This window comes from Kockiozyma suomiensis, assembly GCF_038497685.1.
Source record: "Kockiozyma suomiensis strain NRRL Y-17356 unplaced genomic scaffold V2V93scaffold_5, whole genome shotgun sequence".
NCBI lineage: Eukaryota > Fungi > Ascomycota > Lipomycetes > Lipomycetales > Lipomycetaceae > Kockiozyma > Kockiozyma suomiensis.
In genome coordinates, this window is record NW_027117668.1 from 198,730 (window position 1) to 215,106 (window position 16,377).

Consider the following 16,377-nt stretch of genomic DNA (forward strand, 5'->3'; position numbering starts at 1 on the left):
ACTAGTCAATATTAGGCAAAAAGGCGCCATCTGGCAGCGACAGAGCTCTGACAAAAACACAAAGTTTTTGCGTCATCTATAAAGGCAATGATGGCCTCCGTCTGCTGCTTGGTCACCTTCTCTCTCCATCGACTATCCTGAAAAATGTCTGCTGAAGCTCCCCGTCTCCGTCTCGGCTCTGCCGGTATGTCTCCGCTTGTTCGCCTGCGTGGATTTGCTATGTGCTAACCCTTCATAGCCCCCAACTTCAAGGCCACCACCACCAAGGGTGAGATTGAATTCCATGAGTACATTGGCGACTCGTGGGTCATTCTTTTCTCGCACCCTGACGACTTCACTCCCGTCTGCACCACTGAGCTCGGCGCCTTTGCCAAGCTCGAGCCTGAGTTTGCTAAGCGCAACGTCAAGCTTATCGGTTTGTCGGCCAACACTCTCGAGTCGCACGCCGAGTGGATCAAGGATATCGACGAGGTCGCGGGCTCGCATTTGTCGTTCCCGATCATTGCCGACGCTGACAGACAGATCTCGTACCTTTACGACATGCTTGACTATCAGGACGTCACCAACCGTGACGGCAAGGGTCTTCCCCTCACCATCCGTTCGGTCTTCATCATTGACCCCAAGAAGACCATTCGTCTTATCCTGACCTACCCTGCCTCGACTGGCCGTAACACCACTGAAGTCCTCCGTGTTGTCGACTCCCTTCAGGCCACCGATAAGTACAAGGTTGCCACTCCCATCAACTGGGTTCCCGGTGATGAGGTCGTCGTCGCTGCCTCGATCTCCAACGAGCAGGCCGATAAGCTTTTCCCTGGCTACAAGGCCGTCAAGCCTTACCTCCGTCTTACCTCCCTTCCCAAGGAGAACTAAGTTTGTGGGTTTCTAAAAGCAAACAGTGCAGGGCTTGCTGGGAATTCAAGCAAAAAATTTCTCAATTTTGGTTTTATCTACTTCAAAAAATATGTGATGTTTTCTATAGGAGTTTATGATGATGCGACTGTATATAATAATTAATTTATTTTCTTGTTAAAACCCACAGCTAATTGTAATTGTATAAATCCTAGTGTACGCCAATAATAACAGTCTAAATGCTTTTGCTTCTCAACCAATCGAAGCAAAAAAAAAATTTTGGGCTCAAATGCAAGCCGCGTTGCATGCGGCGAAAATGACGTAATATATTACAATGAAGCAGTAGATTACAGCTCGTCGTGGAGTAAACTTGACAAAGATGCAGCACTTGACAGAAGTTCAGAGGCAACAGTCGATGTTGTAGTACTAGTAACGGCAACAGTGTCGATGGAATTAGGATCAGCCTTCTTTGAGACAGCCCACGAAACTGCTTTGCCGCCGTGGATCGCCGTCCACAGGATAAGTTTCACAGGACCCTTCAACACGCGTCGCCAAATAATCCAAGCGAGGACGAGAAGCAGAAAACCCATTGCACCGAGCATATAAACTCTGTCCCATTTATCGGCTTGTTCAAGCACCGAGATGACGCGACGCGATGCGCCCAGAACGATGTCAAAGGCAGAGTACTGCGTTTCCAGCTTGCGAAGTGTTGTGTTCGACTCTTCTAGCACTTCCAGTGAAAGTGATGATCGCGCGATTTCAGATTCGAGAAGTTGGTGTGTTCGGCGGAGAGATAGAGTGGCGTTTTCTGCGGCATGGAGGGTACGAGAGGGCGCGGACTGTTGCTGCTGCTGTTGCTGCTTGTTGGAGTGAGGGGAGGAGAAGAGTAGTTCGCGCTCCTGGCGTTGGCGTGCCAGTGTAGTTTTGCGAGACAAAAGCTGGGCTTTGCGGTAGGAACTGCGATCTCTATAGTTTCATTGATGAGCGACTTAGTACTAAAGAGATACAAAGGCATAAGAAAACCGCATATAAAGAGTACGTACAATTTAAGATCCTCTTTAAGCTCATGCAGCTTTGACGCGGCAACCGCTTTCTCATCAGGCATACAATCAGCAAGAAGTACATCAGCGCGGTCAGCGAGGGAATCGGCGGCTCGAAGAGCGGCATGAATACGGGCCGCAAGGAGGGCGCGAGTAGATTCATCTTCGGTAGCGAGGCGAACAAGAGATGCAATCTGAGAGGCGATTTCGGTGTGTATTTGAGCAAGCTCTGAAAGCGCTTCCTCCATTGTGAAGAATTATGTCGCGCTACCTTGAAACTGATTTTGCAGTTGAAAGTGATGATGCGTCGTTGAAGAGTGTGGAATACAGATTTTGTTATGGGGGAATATGCACGGCAGATGCTGTAGCTAAGCCATTACTAATGTAAAGTCCAGCAACAACGACAGCAAAATCATCGACAACAAGGCAGCGCTCCGTTGATAATTGAACTTAACCAGGGAGAAACTAAAAAGATACCACCTGGCGATCTGGCATAGAATAAAAAGGAGGGAGTGACGATCTGCGCACCCGTCGGTCGCTGTCGCCAACGTCATAAACCTACAAGTCAGCAGCTTTGCAATCATTTATTTTTGGCGTTTTCAAATTACACGAGAAAAGATAAAAAGAACTAGTAACAATAAAAAAAAAAAAAAAAAAAAGGCGGCTTTGGCTTTTCATAAATGCAGTGTAAAAAAATGTACAGCAAGAGCGAGCAGTTGCGTCAGAGTTTCTTGACTCGGACAAGAGAAACGCGCGGCAGATTCCGGTTCGCGGGTTTTATCATTTAATCACCTACGGAACTCAGTGCCGCTTGTATGGAGAGTGCATATGAGAAGAGTATCGTGACTTGTAAAAGAGCGTAGAGTAATGTGAGGTGAAGAGTATGCTGTACACTATGAGAGTGCTTTGTATTACTGTTGTACCATATAAAATTAAGCGCTGGAAAAGATAAACAGAAACATAATAACAATACTTATCAAACACGTCGCCTCATCCCCCAACAACTTTTCTCCCTAATTTTCCTATCTTACGCAGCAATTGACGATCAGTGGTACAGACACGAAAGCTGCATTAATCTCACTCAGAATAGTCACAGGCTTGCTCACGAGCGCACGCCCGCTCGTTAACTCAACTCACGAGCACACGCTACTGGGTATCGGGTCTCGCTGCCCCGTATTCCAATCACTTCTATTCTGTACTATAAACTCACATCCTCTCTATTCTTCGGTCGTTCATATTTGTTTGCTCTTTTTAATCTTTATTTGCTCTTTTGCGCTGTATACCGCTTGTAGGTCTATCGCGCATTCTCGACTCCTCTGGCAAGGGTGAACCGCCGCAGTGGCAAAGAATAAATCGAAAGTCCTCACACAGACAGCAGCAAGTCCTAGGCAGGGGCCGTGCAACCGAACCACCGCTCTTGAACCGGCAGCGTTGGCCATGCGTCAGCCCAGACGTGCCAGCCACGTACTCGGCGTCTCCACTTACTGTGCCTCTCTAGCTCTCGTACTCTCTCCGTCTCTGCCTATTTCCAAACTGCAGGACGTGACAGTCCGCACGGGGGAGGGGGAGGGCGCCGTGCTCGCCCTACTGTCTTTTCCTCACATATTGTTGGCCTATCTTTTGTACCAGTCGTATTTAGTAGCATTAGAGTGCTCTGCTCAACCTTTTCCTCTTGTCATGACGAGGGGCGGCTGTGGTTATGGTACCGCGAGCCACCACTCGCAAAAGTAAACACACTTCCCGAGTCGCCTGAATCAAATTGGACCGGCAAAGCTCGTGCGGCTACTGCTTACTCTTCTTGGACTTCCACTCTGCTCCTCGCTTGCCTCCTTCTCTTTATATTCGCGGTCTTGCTCTTCTGCAGTGCTTAGTCTTTTGTCTGCTTTCTTTCTCCTCCTCCTTCCTCTTCCCCCCTTCCCTTCCTCCTTCCTCCTACCTTAACAGGCTGCAGCTTCTGCAGCTTCTGCAGTATGCTCGCTTTTCCGACCCCCCCGCCCGAACCTCTATCCATGGCGGCAGACCTCTCTCACTACCGCCTCCGCCCGGATACCGTGCTCCTCTCACCGGCCCCTTCCTCCTCCCGACGCTCACCGTCGCGCTCGCCTTCGCCTGACTCTGAGGATGCCTTTGCTGCCATGGCCGCAAATATAACTTGCCTTTTCTGGTTCTCACCCACTGCGACACTCACAGCGGCACTCTCTCCTTCCTCTTCGGCTTCGTCGCGTCGCCCTCTCTCGCCCGTATGCATTCCAACACCAGAGTTTAAGGCTTTTGCCGCAGCAATTCTCTCGCGCACACAAGTCTCTCATACGGTTGTCGCTTACGCACTCCTCTACATCTTCCGGTTGAAGCTTTGCTCGCCGGCTGTAGTCGGCACTCCCGGCTCAGAGTACAGGGTGTTCACCATTGCCCTTGTCTTGGCAAATAAATTCCTCGACGACAACACGTACACCAACAAGACATGGGCGCAGGTCTCTAAGCTACCCGTGCATGAGATTGGAGTTATGGAGGTCGAGTTTCTAAAGCATGTGCGGTACTCACTCGCTGTCTCAAAAACGAAATGGGATGAATGGGGAAATACCCTGGCATGCTTTGTGCGTCTACGCAAGACTGCGCGGTTCGCGTGCGTGTCTGTACCGGGGTCGCCTGTACCGGTGCCGTTACAGCAATCATTTGCTTATCCGCAGTATATCTCTTCGCAAATTCCCCTGCAGCAGCAACAGCAGCTACCTCCACCGCCGCCTTTGCCGGTATCGTTTCTTATGCCGATGCAGGCGCCAGTTGATATGCAGCCAAGCAATAAGCGCAAGGCATTTGATGCCGAATTATTCGCTCTTTCGCCTATTTCACCCGCTAAACGCTTCGTTTCAGACATGCGGCGTCTGTCAGCTTCGTCTTCATCTTGGACGGCGACAGCAGGTTCCTCGCATTACATTTCTCCTACTACACCATCTACTATTGAACATTTTTCATTATCCTCTCCGCGTTTTGTTGACAATGGGATGAACATTGCGACTCTTTTCCCACCTTTATTGCCGAAGCTGCAACAATTCTCACAGCCGCCTCCTCCCCTCCCTCTTCCCTCACGACGACAATCTCGCTACTACCAACACGCGCCTCCTCCACCACCACCACCACCACCGCAGGCACCTCCCCCGCACCTGTCGCAGCTGAGACCATTATTAGTGGAAAACACGTACGCACAACCGAATGGAAATTCCGTATCACGTGCCAATCCATTCGTGTACCCTGTCGTCGATAAATACTTTGTGCCGGTGCCTGTGCCTATCTCTATTGGTCATATGCAGCATCTGCCACCGCCTCCACTTCCACATTATCCTGCCCATGAGCAGAGGTGGTGATGTCGTGGAGTAGCTTTATTTTTTGAAATGATGAATGAAGATGATCATGTATTTGTAAATATTTCGCATATTTTGTGTTGTTCTATTTTTTGTTAAAAAGGTGTTTCTGGAAAGGTCATTGTCATAATGTTTCATAGTTTTTCAAAGTGTTCTGGTACTGGTTTTTTATTTGCATGGATACCTTTTCTATTCAAAAAGATTTCAAATAATGATATTTTTCATTTCTAAATTAGAAAAGGTTTTTTTTTTTCTTATTTTCTTTCTCCATATTGATTTCGGAAATATAATAGTTGCCATTATTTTATTTTTATATATAAGTATACTACATTGCACTTAAACCACATAAATTTACACTTGTCTTTCTACAAAACTCAATATCATGCCTTCTGGACTTTCTTCATACTCGCGATACTCAACAGAGCTATCTTCCTTGAGGAAAGTATTGCACTGCACAAACATTCGTCTCGGCATCTTCTTCTTCATAACGATTTCTCTGAACTTTGACAATTCAGGAGTCACGTCCGTTGTTTCGGCAAAAAGTGCCTTCCCACGAACGACGTCGCCAGAGGATTTATAAACGTGCAGTTTCTGCAGGTATGAACCGACGGCTTTACGACCATGAGATACGATCTTGGTACGGTCCATTGCGATTTCAAGATCAGAATAATCGTCAGCGGTGTATGTTAGTTTTACAAAATCGTCGCCTGCCTCGAGGAATTGTTTGAAGATTGAAAATCGCGCTTGCATATGTGGCTGGCCCCATTTCTTGGATTCGGGATCCCAGAATTCTAAAGCTGAAAGTCCTGCGCGCGCCATGAGTAGATAGGCAATGTAAGTTACGTCATCTGCAAGACCTATTTCGGTCGATGTAGACGTATGGCCAAAGATGTCGAGTAAGGCAGGCTCAGTACAGAGGTACATTGCCACACACTCGGCCCGACATTCCTCGTACGCTCCAGCAGTCGTGCCAAATACTGATCCCCAAGTCTGGCCGGGTTTGTAGAACGTCGACACTGGCTTCCCATCAATAGGCGACACTGGAGGTGAATTGTGGTCAAAGTTGTAGACACCGGCACTCGTCTCAGACAAAAGCTTTCCCGAACCGTGGCCAAGTAGCTCGTGTAAGCCAACCTGTACTTCAAATGCCGGTCCACGAAGTTTCTCGTACAATTCGGCGTCAGAGGCTTTAATAAACGGCGTTTTCTCGCCTGTAGACTTTGCGTTCAAAACATTTCCCAATGAAACGTTCTTGAATCCAATCGTTTGTCGAATGTCGTCGTAGTTTGGAATATTGATTCCGGCTGGGATACCAGAACCTGCAAATGTCATGACCTCGAGAGAGGTAAAATCTGGCGGCGTAAATACATCTTTCTCATACTCTTTATCCCACGGCAACAATGAGATATACTCCTTTGCGCCATCAACGAGTGCTCCGAACGTCTTTGTACGCTCTTTGTTCACCATCGCAATCAACCCTTCCCACTCGCCACGAATTCCTGCCGGATCACGGTACGTCTCAATGAATCCGATGTTGGTCTCAACAGACGGACCCAAATCACGGATCCACTGTCGCTGTGACTCTTTGTGTGCCTGCATACTCCCTTCACGAAACGACGTCACATATGCGTCCAACATGGCTCTCTGCGTGGTGTTCGCAGCGTATTCTTTTGCTTTCGCGAGCTCATTTGCAATCTTGGCCATTTCTGCAGCATGATCGCCATACTCAATGACGACTTTTGCGTCAGCACTGATTCCCGGTACAGCGAATTCGGTCTTGTCGCCGGCATCGCGCACAGCTGGGGTATCTGTCGATGAAGCAATCAGCAGTTTGAATTCATTTTCTCCAGATTTAGTGATTCGCGTATTTTCAGGCAGCAAAATCCCACCAATGGCATCGTGGATTGCCTCGACTTCGGACTTGCTGACAGAAGTATTGCCAGGGTAGTATCCAGTCACATGTCCAGACTCGGGATATCCCAAAAGAGTCGAAGCAGCGGGCTCGGTAATATAAATTGCATCACGAACGGCATCGAACTGCGACCGCAAGCCAGCCTTTTCGGCAGCGAGAGTGAATTTGTCGACGCTGAGGCGCGGGATGAATTTGATGTCGCCGAAGGATTTGTATTCACCAAGATTAGAAAGGAATTGCGCAAAATACTCGAGAAGCTGAGTGGTTTCTTCTTCTGAAAGTGTGGATTCCGACAGAGACGCGCGAATGCCAGAGGGAAAAGCCACATGAAAGGCGAGGATGAGATCGTAGATTGCCTCAGAATGCGGGGAAACTTGACGGAGTACAACTCGGGTTCCGTAGTGAGCAGCACTGTAATGAATTTCATTAGTATGTAAAATCAAAACGAAGTTAAATCTGTCAATGAAATGAATATGTACCGAGAAAAATGATGAGCGTAGAGCTTCTCTTTGAGAGTGAGAGCCTCAAAATGGGATTTTGCAGAGAGAGCTACAATTGGAGGCTTTGAGTCGGCAAAGAGGTGTTCAGACATTTCTTTTGTTTGCAAGATTGGCGATGACGATAGGTTACGCTTCGAGATAGGTGAAGTTGTGGAGGACGCAGAAGCTGATAAGATAGATGTGGTTGTATAAGTGAGTGCAGATGATGCAATGGAGGAGCGAGACAGAAAGTGTCCGACGTGAACAAGACGGGAGAGCATATATCTGAGGCAGTTGCTACTAGCTTCTATCACCCTACCACTGTCTAATCTAGACTCTGTAATTTTAAAACAATTATAATAGAAAAGAGATATTGGAGAAACATGCGCAGGCTCTGAGAGCCGGGTCCATTATATCACGTGACATGAACATTACCGGGCGAATTTGTTGAAGCAAATTCATTCTTAATTAAAATTGGAGCGAAAAGCGACGATGGAGATGAATACAGCTTAATTCATGCTGATTTTACGAAAGACGTGCGCAGTCTGAACTGCGAACTGTCGCTGCAAAAAACAGTTTTCCGATATATGTCATACTTTTCTGGACCAACATGCCTAACCAATAGCCGTTGAATGCGCTCGAGCAGAGCAGTGAATAGCGTATTTGCGGTGTGATTGAATGACTGATAGTTTTTATGAAACGGGTTCATGAAGTTTCATTTCTTAATAGAACTCGGGCGGTTTAAAAGTGAGAAAGCGACTAGCGTGCGGCAAAAGCAAAGATTTTAGATGCACAGCAGCGCACTAGTAGTTGCATAGTACTAAACAGTTTTATTGAAGCTGAATATACTAGAAATAATGATAGATAACGAGGATGAAAGTTCGAAGAGTAGAGTTAGATCGTTACGCATGCTTCTCATCTTGCGTGGCATTAGGATTAGATCTTACTATGCCAAATTGGATACCATTTACTACGACTATTAAATTTGTTTAGTCTAGTTCACCTTTGTTGCATTCTTAATCTCACTCGCTCTGTTGTATCCCCGCTCAGGGAATCTCAGATATATCTTATATCTGTTTCTGGTATATCCTCTGTTTTCTGGCATTTATCAGATAATAGCTTATCACCTCTCGCCAAAGATATGCTGCTCGGATCCTCCGGCCGCAGCCCAACGCCATCCATCTAAATTTCTCCGCACGAGACACATCCATTTCACACCCGTTGGTCCTGAACTGAACCGCTAGATGGATGTGATCTTTAACGATTTCTGTTCCTTCCCGGTCTTTCTATCTCTCTTGTCTGAACATGTCTATGTTTTTTCTGTCTTCGTGGTTGTTGCTTATCTAGCTGACAAATGAAAGTACTCTCTTATGTGTTAATTTCATTTCACTTACTTTTATATCATGGCTAAAAAAAGGTTTTGAATATGCCCAGTACTGATGAGGAAAAACTATGATAAAATTTCAAGATACTAGTTTTTTTCCTGCCTACGTCTAATACTCTATCGGATTCTTGCCTTTCTCGTATCTGTCTTTCTCCTTCATATCTAACTGAAACATAAGCTAAATAACATTTTTCCAAGTTAATTTAATCCAAGGAATCTAATTTTAAGATAGAAATTATTTATTTTGTAAGCGACTATGTATTTGCTGAGTCATTATGTTGATAACACATCTATAAGTCATGATAGACTATATGTCTCGACACTAACCGCTTTTTTCTACATCTTCACATTCTCAGCAGTAGAGAGTAAAACAAAGCCGTTTCATTACCAGATTATGGTCCATGAAATATTATTTCTTACGCGATAATTGATCAGATACACTCTACAAACAAAACACATTTTATTCTCATGACCGGACATCACCGCCGCACAACACCGCCTATCACGATCCCAACCCGAAGAACAGACCGTCTCACCTTTCCCCATACCGAACTGAAGAGCCTCAATCATCGCGCTCTTAATTCTTTTTGATTAAGATTCATCCGACCGAGTTAATTACACTATAACACTGACTGCACTTGACTCTAAATTCTTCGAATTTGTACAAAGGGGTCTGAAGCAATCGCAGATCCGATTTGACTGATTACAGACAGCTGGTTGATAATTGTCGTCATTCAGCAGGTTCCCATTTGTCTGCAATAACTTGAAAAAAAAACAGACTTGGAATACACAAATATCAAAGATTACTTATCTATACCGCAGTCACTTATACAATTCAATCCACTCTTACCCTTCTCACGGCAAGCACATGTATCCAACACAATAGCCACGATGAAACTGGAAAAAATAGAGCGCGGTATCTCATCTGCCGAACAAGCACGCGACCGCGATGAACTCAATATATCGACATACTTAGCCACAAATGCATCCGCATTCAAATCGGTCGTGCGCGTTTCTCTTGAACGAGTATGGCTATCGCGTCAGGCTTCCTCGCTTGAAGCAGAGCACGGTCTATTAGAAAAAGTAAAAATGAAAAGAGAAGGTGAAAAAACAAGGATAGAATTGCGGAACGACGAGTTGACTGTCGCAAAACGAAATCTTGAGGAGCGGAGGAGAGAACTTGGGGAGATGCGAGCTGATCTGGAAACACAGCGGAGGAAAGCTGAGGAGACCAAAGTAGAGATTTTAATGCAGCGAAGGAGAATATGTGATGATCTTGAGAGAATATATCCCATTGAGCCGGTATGCTTATCTTTTCTTATCAGTTAGTTCTCTAGCACTAACTAGTCTTTACAGATTGTTGGAAAAAGTTTGGCATTCTCAATACGAGGCGTCGAGCTACCAAACACAGAATACAGCGGGTTTGACGATGACGTGCTAGGCACAGCACTTGGGTACACTGCGCATCTGGTCTACCTCCTCTCATTCTATCTCAACGTTAAACTACGATATCCGGTTTATCCTGCGGGCAACAAGTCCTACGTCGAGGACTCAGTTAGCGTGTTTCAAGGCTCACGTACATTCCCTCTATGGCCTCGAGGTTCAGTATACTACAGATTTGAGTACGGCGTTTTTTTGCTAAACAAGAATATTGAGCAACTAATGAACTCGCAATCGCTGCTCGTCATTGATTTACGACATACCTTGCCAAACTTGAAGTGTCTGTTACTATCGATGGAAGCGAATGGATGACAACGAATCCGGGGTTTCAGAAATTAGAAACCTCGATCCATTGATTATTACCCAGTTACTCTTCCATACTATTTATATGATCCTTTTTGAGATTTACTAATCTCTTTCAAAGATGATAATATGCACAAGAGAAATGGAGAGGGAAGAAGAATAAATCGAAACGACAGTTGTGAGATTATATTTAATGTTTTACAATTTAGAATGGGTTTTTTTGTTCATGGAATTTTGATTTCTGATTAGAATTTAGTCTTTTTTTTATTCTCGTTTGTATCATGGCATAGAATTACATATCATTAGAATTGTTCTAAGACATAATTCGCTTTATTATTTTTTTTGTTTGCTTATTGTCATGTATTATCTACTGTATTCTCTTCGGTACGCTTTGGAGTTTCTATTTTGTTTAATGTCAAAATATATTATTTGTCAATCACGAAAAAAACAAGGGCTTCTATATACTACTCTCCGGTGCTGATAAAGATTTCGTAACGCTTGCTGGTCATCAGGTCATCGAGCTCGGCGGCGTCCTTGAGAACGATCTTGCATAGCCATCCTTGAATGTAAAATCAAATGATCAGCATAAAGTCCAGCTGTTAAATTCACAAAAAGTTGTATATTAAACATACCTTTCCCATACGGATCCTCATTTATCAACCCAGGCTTTCCTTCAAGCATGGTGTTAACTTCCACAATTTCGCCAGACACTGGCGAGTAAATATCCGACGCCGACTTAACGGATTCGACGGCGCCAACGGGGTCACCAGACACAACAGTTGCTCCGACGGCAGGTAACTCGGCATAAACAATGTCTCCCAGAGATTTTGAAGCGTAGGAAGAAATGCCGATGACGGCGATATTTGTGTCTTCTAATGCGACCCACTCATGTTCTTCAGTGTAGAGGAAAGCTATTGATGCTAGTCAGTAGAAAATCAAATAGAGATCCACAGCAGCAAAGCAGTACAATTAGGATAATCTGAAGGTTCGGCAGCAAAAGTTCTAAGCGCACCGCTGCTCTTAAACACCGACGTGGCAGTCTTTGAAGACGACAGTGACGGCCGGACAGATACTCGCGAGCTGAATGACCGCGAGCTGAATGACCGCGAGACGAGCGCAGAAGAACGGATAACCGACACCGACTGACGTTTGATTGTGTTTAAAACAGAAAACCGAGACGTTACGCTGACAAGCAACATTATGCGAATTCGAGAGATACCTGCTGCTGAATATGTTTCTGATTGAGAAGTCGGAAAACAAAACTCAGATCATTGAATGAAAGACAGAAAGAAAGCAGGAAGCGATGAGGCCACCGCGACCCGGACTCGGCTCAGACTTGGACCCAGCTCTAAACTGACCCAAAATATCAGTATATGAACCCTGGGTCAAAATGGTAAGGGCCTTGTATGTCAGCAATAAGCCTCGGTTGCTTAACGCGCCGGCAATACCAAAATAACGAGTGCTGCCCCGCAAAAGAATCGCGATCTCTGTTATAAATCTTGTGTCTTGTCTGTCTTCTTGCTCCTTACATTTGTATTCAACTGCTAAGCAAGTCAAACAGCTGGAGAATGGCTTCAGAGAACAGCTCATCGCTACCCGCGATTCCACCCACCTCGCCGCCGCTGAACGCGCAGCTACATGCAAAACTCGTCAGCGCAATCCGCAAAGCCGACCCCTCGCTTCTCAAAGCCTCGCGCATCCTCTCTGCTCCTTCCTCGCTCGATCTCAATCTTATGACTGCTCAATATGCTTTAACCTTTATATCTGAGTCTATCAAAATAGTGCATAACAAGGCTGAGGTAACAAAGTTACTGTTCAAACTCTCGTTACTGTCAAAATATTTTGACTCTATCGCCCTCGTGTCCAAAGAAGGCATTCTCGTTCCGCCATCGCAGACCGCTCTAAGACTTCGCAGGCTGGCCGCGCTAATCTCAGATGTGAGAATTTTCAATAGACTTTGGGGGCTGCTCACGATGTTCAAATGGGGCTCATCCGTCATCCAAGCGCCGCCCAAAGATCTCCTTCTCAAGCTCATTGCATATACCCAGGTCGTCAGTAATACAATCTACCAGCCTCTCGAGAATATAGCATACCTTGGATCGCACGACATTCTTCCGGTCAGCAAGTGGACGATCGGAAAACTCTGGCTCTTCTCTTCGCGTCTCTGGGCACTCCATATTGTTCTCGAGTTTGTGCGTTTGGCCAGAGAAAAGCAAATCTCTCGCAGGTCGGCAAAAATTCCTACCGAGAAAGAATCTGTCGAAGCAGCCGCTGAGCGTGCAGAAGCTGACAAACTCTGGTCTCGTCAACTTATTGTCACTTCAGCTTATTTCCCATTGACTGTTCATTGGTCGCTAGAGTCTGGTGTTCTTAATGATTGGTTAGTGGGCTTATTTGGAACTATTGCTGGTGGAGTTAGATTTATTCCTTTGTGGAGAGAGTAAGCGATTATGCCGTTAAAATATGCAGGCTCAAGTTCTAGTCGGTAAATTGAAGTAAAATGTATAATTGCCGATATATTTTGTACAAATACCGTTTTTGTTTCCACGAAGAGAGAGTTATTGATTCTCGTATAAATATATCAGAAAATATTACGCACACAATATGTTTATACACATTTACTCCACCTCACCCATAGTCTCCGGAATCGACTCCAAATCAAATTTCGAAATCATAGCACGATTATTCGTCGACTCTTTATGTAACCTTGTAAAATACTTCAACGCATCCTGTGCCTGTCCGATTTGCTTCGTCCGGTCCATCTTTTGCGAAGCTTGCTCATCAAGCATAGATTGAAACGCTCTCCGCAAATCTTCAGCCGGAAATCGTAAAACTTTTCGACATTCACTTGATATACGCTCAGAATTTGAATGAACGTAATCAACTGCTTCGAGTTCTCGATGCAATTTCTTTGCAATCTTACGTGGTACCACTTTTGGAATTTCCGTAACGAAGTATACGGCACCCGCCACAAGGGCGACGCTTAACGCGGGAACTATCCAGTTCCGTAGATTCTTGAGACCGATTAAAGACGTCGCACTTGCAATACTGCTGTAAAATGTAGTCGGCACACCAAACGCCCCTGTGCCGGCAACGGTAGCCAGCGTTAGTGACATACCCATTCCGGAAAGCATCTCGCTTTGGTCCAGATCAAAGAAATCGGAAATCTCGACATCGGCAGAGACAGAACCTCGAGCCAGTAAATCCCTTTTCCTTGAGAACATCAAGCTATTGTTAAATATCTTTTCTGTGTAATAAGATGTGCCATCAAAATGTTGAAGACCCATTGCTTTCAGTGTGTTAAAACCTGCAGTAGTCTTTTTGCGAGCAAACTCCTCACATTCAAGCACGCTCTGCTGAAGCGTCACTAGCATCGCATCGCGTGTATCTGAAGCATATGAATAGACGAATAATAAACCGGGGTAGTCGACATAATTCAGATTGCCAATATCATTGATCACAGTCTCTAGTTTACTCCGTGTATGCTCATAGACAGTAGTAACAGTATTCTCAATACCGCTATCAGCCTCTTCGGAAACGTGTAAACTGTTTGCGAGTGTAGTCTCGTACACTGGTGCGATCTGCTCAAGTTCTTGCTTTAACCTATCGACCTCTGCATTGGCTACTTCTTCATTATATGATCCCAAGGCCTCAATATCTCCAAGAAGATTGAGCAGGTACGTCTTTGCCGGTGCTAATTTCGAGATGGCGCGTTTCTCAAGCACGAAGTTTCGAAGACACCGCTCTAATCTGTCAAAGTCGGCTAAATCATCATTTCCTTCACCATTTCCACCATGACCATCATTATCATCGTCATCGCCATCGTCATCGCCACCGTCACCTGGATTAATAGGGACCTTATTTGAGCTCACAAAATGAACAAGGTCCTCCGAATCATTATATGTCTGAGGAGAAAGTTTCGAAACCTGCTCTAATATCAACCGTGAACATCTTCCCTTATCCCGAATATTATCGAATCTATTGACGACAATGAATATAAACGCCTTTTCATGCGCAGCGTTCCATATAAATTCTTTTGCAGACAGAGTAAAATGATTCTCCGCGCTGACGACAAACACAACAACATCAATCTCTTCTTGCCGCGCAAATACAGCGGTGGTCTGCATAGAATCCATATTAAGACCGGGGGCATCAATAAGCGCAATATCCACTACACCGTTACGCAGCAAACTTTCCTCTGGCGGACGTTTATCTTCAATGTACACTTTAAGCAAGACATAAATCTCCGGCGACACTGCCAATCGCTCTAGTTCCGCCAACGAAAACACATCATACGTTCGTTCGTCTCTGATGTTGTATGTAGAACCATGCGGAACCGCGTGGACTTCTTCGACGCCGTGATTTACTTGTGCGTCTAGCACCTCACAAAACACGTTCGTGCAAGGCTGCTGGTCTTCAGGAAGGACGTTTCTTCGTAAGAGCGCGTTGCAAAAGGTCGATTTTCCGGCATTTAAATCACCCGTAATCAAGACTTTGGAAGAAGTATCTTCAATTCGATCACGCAACGATAATAAATGTTTCAACGCTTGAGAGATTTTGCCGTCGAGTAACGACGCCACAGCAGATTTTTCCAGACTTTGCACAAGCTGAGCCGGGCTCACTGCGCCGAGCTTTAGGTCCAACTTGAGGACGTTAAACTCATGTGATATCTCAGAGCTCATTAGACGCGGCACGTCTGTAGGAGAAGGCGGAGTAAGAAGAGCTTCCTCCTTTGCTTTACCATTCGGTCTCGAAGGTGACACAGGGATCTCTGTGGCTGCTCGACGCACACCCGGGCGATTAGCTGAATCCTCTTCGGGGGTCGGAGGAGCACTAGATCTGCCGAACAACGGATAATGTGCAGGCCAAGAATGATTCATTGCTTGAAGTTCCTTGAGAATGTTCATGACGGTCGTAATCGCGCGACCAAGAGCAGTTCGGTTTTCGTTGTAATGCAATTGCTGAATCTGAAATTGTAATAACCGCTGAGTAGAATCTGTTCACAGTCAGTTAAGCTCTGAATAAAAGAAAGACGCAGTGCGACTATATCGTCCTTCTCTCACGCCACTCGAATTATGAATCCTCACCATCATCGACACCACGGCCCGTAAACAAGTTCGGCATACTCGGTACACTACCCGGTGATAGTAAAGTTGATGAAGACTCGCTATTAGGGTCGTTCTGCTGCTTGTGAGGGTCCTCATCAGAGTGCACTGAAGCACCGTATCCTGAATCCGCCGCTGAAATGTAAATTTCACGGTTCGTATTGCGGCGGTTCGACGGACCGGGAAGGTCGTCAATATCGAAGTACGACGAGGACATGATGATTAAACAAAAGTGCTAAAGCACCGCTGAATGTTTGCTATTCGAATAATAAACAGATGCTTCTGAGATGTCGGTCCTTCGCTGACGATCGCGATGGGCAGAATTTACAAACCCACGAAAAATGACAAACTCTCGCACTTGCTGGGAGTTTAACACTGTTTTGGTCACAAATATGCAGGGGGGAGTTTATAAGTTTTAATACAAAGATTCCGCACATGCATCCCCAGCAATATTGCAGTAAGTTTACTCGCTCCGACGAGTCCGAGCTGAGGCTACTCTCGGATAT

At 45.5% G+C, this 16,377-nt stretch overlaps 8 protein-coding genes across 8 annotated transcripts; 4 read left to right on the top strand and 4 right to left on the bottom strand.

Moving 5' to 3' along the window:
- Positions 1–94: 94 nt before the first annotated feature.
- On the top strand, positions 95–1,038 carry V2V93DRAFT_367347 (thioredoxin-like protein). The gene is made up of 2 exons (XM_066909549.1): positions 95–184; positions 239–1,038. The coding sequence occupies exons 1-2, from the start codon at positions 145–147 to the stop codon at positions 868–870; spliced, it is 672 nt and encodes a 223-aa protein (XP_066766431.1). The 5' UTR covers positions 95–144; the 3' UTR covers positions 871–1,038.
- On the bottom strand, positions 999–2,378 carry V2V93DRAFT_367349 (Sec20-domain-containing protein). The gene is made up of 2 exons (XM_066909550.1): positions 1,893–2,378; positions 999–1,815 (listed from the first exon to the last, which is right to left on the bottom strand). Exons 1-2 carry the CDS (start codon positions 2,135–2,137, stop codon positions 1,197–1,199), a joined length of 864 nt encoding a protein of 287 aa, XP_066766432.1. The 5' UTR covers positions 2,138–2,378; the 3' UTR covers positions 999–1,196.
- A 1,215-nt stretch (positions 2,379–3,593) lies between these two features.
- Positions 3,594–5,425, top strand: V2V93DRAFT_189262 (cyclin-domain-containing protein). The gene has a single exon (XM_066906969.1). It carries the CDS (start codon positions 3,860–3,862, stop codon positions 5,249–5,251), a length of 1,392 nt encoding a protein of 463 aa, XP_066766433.1. The 5' UTR covers positions 3,594–3,859; the 3' UTR covers positions 5,252–5,425.
- Positions 5,426–5,599: 174 nt separating this feature from the next.
- On the bottom strand, positions 5,600–7,752 carry V2V93DRAFT_379407 (peptidase family M49-domain-containing protein; the record flags this gene model as incomplete). Its single annotated transcript, XM_066912009.1, has 2 exons — positions 5,600–7,571; positions 7,640–7,752. 2 exons carry the CDS (start codon positions 7,750–7,752, stop codon positions 5,600–5,602), a joined length of 2,085 nt encoding a protein of 694 aa, XP_066766434.1.
- Positions 7,753–9,754: 2,002 nt separating this feature from the next.
- Positions 9,755–11,204, top strand: V2V93DRAFT_189886 (UV radiation resistance protein and autophagy-related subunit 14-domain-containing protein). Its single transcript, XM_066906970.1, has 2 exons — positions 9,755–10,325; positions 10,380–11,204. Exons 1-2 carry the CDS (start codon positions 9,915–9,917, stop codon positions 10,773–10,775), a joined length of 807 nt encoding a protein of 268 aa, XP_066766435.1. The 5' UTR covers positions 9,755–9,914; the 3' UTR covers positions 10,776–11,204.
- V2V93DRAFT_367358 (glycine cleavage H-protein-domain-containing protein) lies at positions 10,887–12,093 on the bottom strand. Its single transcript, XM_066909551.1, has 3 exons — positions 11,734–12,093; positions 11,399–11,677; positions 10,887–11,325 (listed from the first exon to the last, which is right to left on the bottom strand). Exons 1-3 carry the CDS (start codon positions 11,963–11,965, stop codon positions 11,231–11,233), a joined length of 606 nt encoding a protein of 201 aa, XP_066766436.1. The 5' UTR covers positions 11,966–12,093; the 3' UTR covers positions 10,887–11,230.
- A 152-nt stretch (positions 12,094–12,245) lies between these two features.
- V2V93DRAFT_367360 (uncharacterized protein) lies at positions 12,246–13,369 on the top strand. The gene has a single exon (XM_066909552.1). The coding sequence runs from the start codon at positions 12,335–12,337 to the stop codon at positions 13,208–13,210; it is 876 nt and encodes a 291-aa protein (XP_066766437.1). The 5' UTR covers positions 12,246–12,334; the 3' UTR covers positions 13,211–13,369.
- V2V93DRAFT_367361 (uncharacterized protein) lies at positions 13,262–16,262 on the bottom strand. Its single transcript, XM_066909553.1, has 2 exons — positions 15,854–16,262; positions 13,262–15,762 (listed from the first exon to the last, which is right to left on the bottom strand). The coding sequence occupies exons 1-2, from the start codon at positions 16,086–16,088 to the stop codon at positions 13,385–13,387; spliced, it is 2,613 nt and encodes an 870-aa protein (XP_066766438.1). The 5' UTR covers positions 16,089–16,262; the 3' UTR covers positions 13,262–13,384.
- Positions 16,263–16,377: the final 115 nt, after the last annotated feature.